We start from the raw sequence: 8,372 nt of genomic DNA, 5'->3' as shown, positions 1-8,372 counted from the left end.
TATATTCTTCTTTTCTTAATTTTTTTTATGTGCTTGCAGGTCGGAATTAAAAATAAAATCTTGAAGAGAAAAAATAAAAATTAAAAAAATTTAATAAAATTTTGATAAAAATACAGGAACTAAAATAAGAATATAAAATATTATGATATTAAGATTAAATAATTTAAAAACTATGAATAAAATTTACATAGAAATTTAGAGTTAAAACAAAAAATAAAATATTAGAGGGCAAATAATAATTTCTTTTTTAAAATATACTAAAATTTATAAGTAAATTTTTAATTTTAAATATTTTAGAGAGGATAAACAGTAATTTTTTTAAAAAATATATATATTAAATAAAATTTTAATTTTCAAAACTTTGACCCTCCAAATCCTAAGATAGTTTTAACATGTAAGATAATTAATAAAATAAATTTCGCTAAATTTTAATATGTAAGTATTTTTTAAAAATTTTTTAATTAAACTTTTAAACAATAGTATTTAATTAGTTTAATAAACTTAAAATTAAAATCTTACAATAATAATTTTTGTCATAATAGCTAAAATAAATATTAAAATAATAAATAACATAACACTATAATAATAATAATAATAATAATAATAATAATAATAAGATAATTTAACCATTCAAGTTAACATATTAATATAATAAATTATTGGTACATTAATCATTAAATTGCTTAAAAAATTTTCAATTTTAAGTTAACAGTTATTAATTATTTTAAATTAATAAGAGAAACAATTTTATTTAATAATTAAATTGATATATATATATATATATATATATATATATATATATATATATATATATATATATATATATATATATGCCGTAAAAATCATTGTATATGAGTGGCGTAGATCAAATGGTTGGCTGCACAATTGTATGCCACGTCTCAGGTTCAACATCAACTGTTTAAAACCCTGCAGATTTCCGGTACAGCGGTTATTCGGTTGATTTACAACTGATTTTTTAAAAAATTAGAGTTTAAAAGCTAAAGCAAACGGAATCAGATTTCAATTTTTGATTAAATTGGTTCGATCAATTAATCCAGAGCATGTCTTGGAATGAAAAAGAAAGTTCAAATTAAGAGGAGAGTGTCAAAATATTAATTTGAAACTTCTAAATGCAGGGATATAATCAGAAATTTATCTTTGGATAAAAATAAATATTAAAAAATTAAATAAAATCTTAAAAAAATAGAGATTAAAATAAAAATATGAAGTATGAAGATATCACAATTAAATAATATAATAAATATAGATGAAATTATATAAAAATGCCTAAGAAAAAAATACTAGAGAGATAAACAGTATTATTTCAAAAAATATAAATTAAAATTTACCGTTTAATTACCCGTAATTTTAAAAATTTTAAAAGTATTTTTAAAAAATATATTAAAATTTATAAATAAAATTTTAATTTTTAAAAATTTTGACGGTTATGTACCCAACTCCTCCCGCAGCTTAGAGGACTTGTTTAATATTGTTATTAAAATTATTATTAAAAAATATTATTTTTTTAAAAAAATTAATTAGAAAATGTTAAAAAATAATTTTAAATTAAATTTAATAAATTTTAATTATAAATATATTAAAATAATAAAATTATTTTTTTAATAATATTTAAAATAATACTTTTATTGAAAAAAATAATTACAGCCTGCTAAACGAAATGGCAGCCATACAGTAGCTTCGGCCCTGCCTAAAAGTAGGTTTCTTGATTTAAATGTGTGGGTTCAACTTCGAGTTGTACTCTCCTCATCACCAAGTTTGCATTGGCTTAGTTCTTAAACGGTTTTTTAAATAATATTAAAAAAAATTCAAAAGCAAAATTCGTCTGTCGTGTTTTGTTGTTGTCCGTCCATGAAAACGAGCCCCACCCCGCCTTGTTGCTTATAATTTCTATTTAGAAGCATTAGCTTATCTCTTGCCAAATACCTCTCAGCCTTGCTTGTTTTGCAAATGTCTCCAAGCAAAGACGTATCTCTGGAGGTTTTTCCTTACCTTCGAGTGTACAAGGATGGAACCATCGAGAGATATGCAGGAACAGAAATTACACCTGCTGGCTTTGATTCTCAAACTGGTGTTTTGTCCAAAGATATCTTTCTCACCACTCCACAGACCACTCTCTCAGCCAGGATCTACCGTCCCCAGTTCATTAATAACAATCAAAAGCTTCCCCTTCTAGTCTACTATCACGGTGGGGCCTTTTGCATAGCATCACCGGCTGAACCGAAGTACCAAAATTGCCTCAATCAGCTAGTTTCCAAGGCTAAAATCATTGTTGTGTCGGTGGATTACAGGTTAGCCCCAGAACACCCGCTCCCTGCTGCCTATGAAGACTCATGGGCTTCTCTTCAGTGGCTGGTTGCCCACGTAAATGGGGGCATCGAAGAATGGCTAGAGGATTATGCAGACTTTGAGCGAGTGTTTTTGGCAGGAGATAGTGCTGGAGCCAATATTGCACACCAATTAGCCTTGCGAATGAAGGACTTTCCAAATATGAAGAGGCTTCAAGGCATAGCTATGATCCATCCTTATTTCTGGGGAAAAGAACCAATTGGAGAAGAGGCAAATGAAAGTTTGAAAAAATCAATGGTAGATAATTGGTGGATGTTCGTTTGCCCATCTAATAAAGGGTGTGATGATCCATATATAAACCCATTTGTGAAAGGAGCTCCAAGTCTCAAAGGGTTGGCTAGTGAAAGTGTGCTAGTTTTCGTAGCAGAGAAAGACATATTATGTGAAAGAGGAAAGCTTTATTATGAAAAACTTGTGAAAAGTGGGTGGAAAGGAAAAGCAGAGATTGTGGAGACAAAAGGAGAAGATCATGTTTTTCACATCTTTAACCCTGATTGTGAAAATGCTCATCTCTTGATCAAGCGCTGGGCTGCTTTCATCAATGGAGTACAAGTTCTTGTTAATTAGATCCAAAGTAAATTGGGTTGGCTGCTGCTTTTGTGTCAATTTATATCTTACCTTTACAGCTGGATTTCCAATGCTCTTGTATCTAAATTATACAACTTTTACTTGTTTCGATTGAGATTGTGTTGATGTGTGACACTCCACTTAATGAACAATGAACAAATAATAACAGTCACTATGATCACCCACTAATTGCATTATAAACTAAAGATTATGAATTTAATTAGATTTTTTTTAGATAATTAATATAATTAATAATTAAGATAAGAAAAACTAAATTCATGTACTGAGAGAAATGAAAGGTTAAGCACATGATTTAAGATGATGATTGGGTAACGATTTATGAATTTTGGAAGTGTACATTGTATTTATTAAAAGATATAAATGCATATAAACCCTTATATCATATATAGAAAAAGAATGAAAGTGAAGTGAATGGTTATAATATTGTTATTCCTATCCTTCTATTTTAGAGTAAATAATTTGAAATTTAATATTTTTTAAAAAATATATTGTGATATTATATTTATTTATTTTATAAATCGTTATTTGAAAGGTAAGAGTGTCGAGAGTATGGAGATTTTTTGAGGTTTGAGAGAGTGTTGTTGAATTTTGAGTGTCGTGCGCTACATTAATCTATTCAATGAGTCTATAGCCTTGGCAAATAGGTCTAGATAATTTTTGAAACTTCATCGTGATTGGATAAATCATTATAATTGTCGGTTTTCAACAAGGAATTCCTAGTAAGCGAGAGTCATCAGCTTGCATTGATTATATCCCTGTCCTTTGTACACATTGCCCGTTGCTCTTACCGATTGAATGTTCCGATGAGGTGTTCGAGTGGTGGGTTTTATTTTGCACGGAGATGAAGAGACAGTTGAGGGATTTATTTGAAATTTTCAACAACTCGACACTGATATAATAGTTGAGCTCAAAAAATAAAAATGGAAGACTTGAATACTTTGATTATTGAAAAAAGAAATTCAGAATAGTCTTAGTCCAAGTATTATATAAATATAATACTTGAAGTATAGACTGGGATTCATAATTCTCCTGCCGTTCCATGAGTGTTGTATACTTTTACTAATCAGACAAAAGTCATTTTCCTTCATTCCAATTGAAAAAAGGAAAGAGAGGAAGACTATATTTTTCTGAAACTTTATAAACAAATCCAATTTCACCCAACAATTCTAGCAAGCAAATTAATTAAAGAAACCTAACTGCCATTCTCCTGTCAACCTTCACAACTCCAGTGATATGATGAAAGTTCTTTTTTTTTTCCCCTTAATTAAATACGAAAAATAGTTGATCAAGAAGCTTCTATGGACTAATATAAGTAAATTATATAATAAAATAAACGAAAATTAAAATTAACAAAGTATTAATACCGCAAACTCCATGTTTCAGTCCGTAAACGCCTCTTCTGTTGTGGGTCTGAAAAGTCATTCAATAGCAAACAAGAAAATGTTAGGTGCCAAATTTCCAAATGTTGGAAGTTCTTAGTTTCTTTGCTTTCTTCTTCAACTAATAGCAGCGCATGGTGGTGCATAATTTGTCTTAGTCCAATGCTCAAGTCATATCTACCACCTGATTGATTTATATTTGAATTCTCACTCTTTTAATCTCTTTACCAAAACCTTATTCGATAATATTAATTATTTTAATAGCTATAAACTGTTAAACTGATTGTTAGTAGTTAGATATTAATTATTAGTAGTTAGATATTAGTTGTTAGTGGTTAACTATTTATATAATTATTAAACTAAAAGTATTCGATAAAAATATATAGCTATTAGATTAACTATTAGATATAAAAATAATAATAAAATTATATTAATTTTGATCAAAACGTTTTCTTAATATCTAAAAATATAAGCATAAATATTATGTCCCTAAATAATATAATTAAAAAAAATAACATTTTGATCATTAAAATTTATCATAAAAATTATTATTTAATACCTAAAATAAAAAATAACATCATTTAATGATACATAATTTATCTTGATTCAATAATTAAAATCATATTACTTGCGTTATAAATTTATATTTAAATTCACACCTCCTCGATTGTCGATCCTCTTACTAAGAAAATTAGCAGAGTATGGTGGTGGGAAACCGAGACCAGCGAGTGGATTTTCAATTTTCCATTCTTCATGTTGATTTTCTATTTTACATTTTTATATGTGCAAATGTTGCTTTCCTTCAGGCCGAAATCAGTTTACATTAAAGACTGTTGCCACTTTTTTCAATTCCATTGATACGACAATTTGAATGGGCAAAGACAAGTCCGTCTTCCATGATATCAGGACGGTTGTAAGTCCATGCGTAGAAATTATATATATATATATATATATATATATATATATATATTGTCATAATATACATTCATACGAATACATTTAAAGAGTCAATAATTTATTATTATTTATATTAATAAAAAAATATTCATCATTCACTTTTAAAAAGATCTTAAATAATATTTATTATTATAATAAATAATTTTAATGTAATAAATAAAATCAATATAATAAGTAAACTAATAATTTTACTATTATTTACATTAATAATATTTAGATATAAGCAAATTTTAATTATCATTTTGTAATAAATAAAAATAAAATTTATCTAATAGCACAAAAATAAATTATTATTGATGCTATATATAATATGACAAATTATATAATAAAAAACTATAATACAAAATTTTATTTTCAATTGAATTGAATAAATAATTTTAATAAGTATAGAAAATAATAATTATATTTATAAAATATAAATATTATACTGTATGATAAAATAAAATTAAATATATTTTTAATATAAATATTTTTATATAATAATTATATTAATATAATAATTGTAAAAGAAAATACCCGCAGCATGCTGACCATATTCCAATTGAGCTAGCTGGAATCAAAATCTTCATAAATTGTGTAGGAAAACTCACAATTCAATTTGTTCAATAATTCATACTATACTGTCAAATTAAAGAGAATTTATCAACAAATATTAGCAGGGCTAAGCATTCGGTTCAAATCGAATCAAATCTAACAGAATCGATAAAATCAAATTAATCGAATTATTATATTTTAGAAATCGAATCAAATTGTATAAAAATTGAACCAAACTAATTCGGTTTGATTTGATTTGAATCGATCAATTTTTGAATTTTGATAAGTTTTTTATTTAGACTTAATTTTTAAGTTATTTGGTTTGATTTTAACATTGATTTGAACCTAATAACCATTAATCAATGACATTAAACAATTTATATATAATAATACATATAATACATAAATTTCCTATAAAAATAAATTAATTTAAAAATTCATTAAATAATTTGGTTCGGTTCGATTTGATTCAATAGATTTTTTTCTCTTTAAAATCAAATCGAACAAAAATAATCGATATTTTTAAAATTTAAAACTGAATCGAACTAAATTATTTTAAAAATTGAATCGAATTATCAAATTAGAGTGATTCTGTCACGACCCAACATATGGGCCGGACCGACACTAAGACCTAGGCTAGCCTAAAGCCCCCGAGGCCCTCAGTAAGCCTAACTATTCCTTAACCCAACTCTTAGGCTCATTTGGGCCCAATTTCAAGAATTCAACCGGATAGAGTTCGGCCATAAAGTGGACCTTTTCAAAGGGAAGTTTTTGACTCACCGGATCTGTAAACACAATATATAATCAATTGGGGAGCTCAGCTCACTCTCCCATACTCAATGTCATAAAAATAAATAGGAGCTCAGCTCCCTCATCCAGTCCATCAAACATGCATATAATTATACGTTTACAGGTCCAACATGATAATTATATAACAGACCCAAATCAAATAAATACTTCTAACACATGCGAAATTTCTAGGAGTTAATAAAATTACACAAATATTAATAAATAACCTGCGAAGGAGAAAAGCAAGTTAACCACAACAAAATCCTCCTGTAGCTTGAAAAATAATGAACAGGAGTGAGCGTTCGACTCAGAGAGTAAAATATCAATTTTAACCATAATCTCTGTAACTATCTAAAGCTAATGCACCCTATAGAGTGAAATGCAATATCAGCAATATTTTCACATCATAACAGCAAAAAGATAATTTGGAGCACTCACACACCCAGTAATGTCAAATCATAAATATATGGGAGCTGATCCCCTATACAGCTCTCTTAAGAACTCAAGCCGGACTTTTGCTTAATAAACCAAATCGGGGTCCCAGCGAAGAACTCAAGCCGTGTCTACCCCGAAGGACTGGGTCCTAGCAAAGATCTCAAACTGTGTCTACCCATCCTGTCCATAGCCAACACTATACCACACGCACGCCAACGCACGCACACTGCTCCAAATTATCACAACAACATCTATGGCACTTTAACAGTTGTGAATGCAATATAAAACGTGCCTAGAGTTTAACTACATAGATATTTACATATAAGTAATGTATGGGCATACTTGAACATATAATAATATCGAAATTACAATTAAAATTAATATTTTACTCATAGACTTGACAGCAGTCACTGTGGCGGGCTGTGCGGAGGAAGAAGGCTGTTCCGGCTCACCTGACAATTTTATTACAATTATTTAATACAATTGACTCAATACAAACCAAGGAAAAGACCAAATACGTCCTAAGTCGTGCTGAAAATCCGGCAGAGTTTCCCCTATACCTAGGACCTACCCGACCTGCAAAAGGGCTCAAAACGCACTTCTATATTCACAAATCATACACTCACAACTCAATCACATCACACAGCCCCTCCTGGGCCCATCCATACGGTCCTCAATCACAATATGTAAATTTACAGTTTAGTCCTTATAATCGATCATTTTTGCAAAAATTACCCAAATAAGCTCTAAAAATTCTAAAACTTTGCCTCGCAGTCCTTAGCAATATTACTAGGCTATTGCAAAAAGAATCATAATTTTCTGAGCTATCACGAATATTTTATATATTTTTAATCTCGTTTAAGTACTAGAAAATTATGAAAAAGCAAGGTTCGGGTTTACCTATGTTGATTCCGACTCTGGGGACGCTCTCGGGACATCTGACAATGGTGGGATAGCCAAAATCTTGATCCAATTCGGAGACTTTTTTGGCAGCCGGTCTGTCTGGCTGGAAATTCACAAACCTGGACAACTGTCGAATTTCATCGAATTGAAGATACCTACACGAAGCCCACAACACGGGGGTTAGTATAAAATTTTTACGGAATTTTTTAAGCTCATTTAATGCTGGGAAAAACACTATAAAGTTCCGTGGGACCCACCGAAAAACGGTGTCGAAAAATTTCAAAATTTATATTGCCGCGAAGCTCTCGACGAGTGGAGCGCTTTGGTACTCTCAGTTTTCTCGTGGGGTTCACGGTTTGTGAGAAATCTAGCCCAAAAATCAAAATGGGCTAAAACTTCCCGGACAAAAATTGGACAAAT

The 8,372-nt window shown here is 29.0% G+C and overlaps 1 protein-coding gene across 1 annotated transcript; it reads left to right on the top strand.

The window, feature by feature from the left end:
• The first annotated feature begins 1,759 nt into the window (after positions 1–1,759).
• On the top strand, positions 1,760–3,123 carry LOC110654693 (probable carboxylesterase 2). The gene has a single exon (XM_021810774.2). The coding sequence runs from the start codon at positions 1,969–1,971 to the stop codon at positions 2,932–2,934; it is 966 nt and encodes a 321-aa protein (XP_021666466.2). The 5' UTR covers positions 1,760–1,968; the 3' UTR covers positions 2,935–3,123.
• The last annotated feature ends 5,249 nt before the right edge of the window (positions 3,124–8,372 follow it).

The sequence above is a fragment of the Hevea brasiliensis genome, chromosome 2 (genome assembly GCF_030052815.1).
Source record: "Hevea brasiliensis isolate MT/VB/25A 57/8 chromosome 2, ASM3005281v1, whole genome shotgun sequence".
In the NCBI taxonomy this organism is placed as follows: Eukaryota; Viridiplantae; Streptophyta; class Magnoliopsida; order Malpighiales; family Euphorbiaceae; genus Hevea; species Hevea brasiliensis.
The sequence above is the reverse complement of the archived record's forward strand: the minus strand, read 5'-3'. Positions and strand labels throughout refer to the sequence as shown.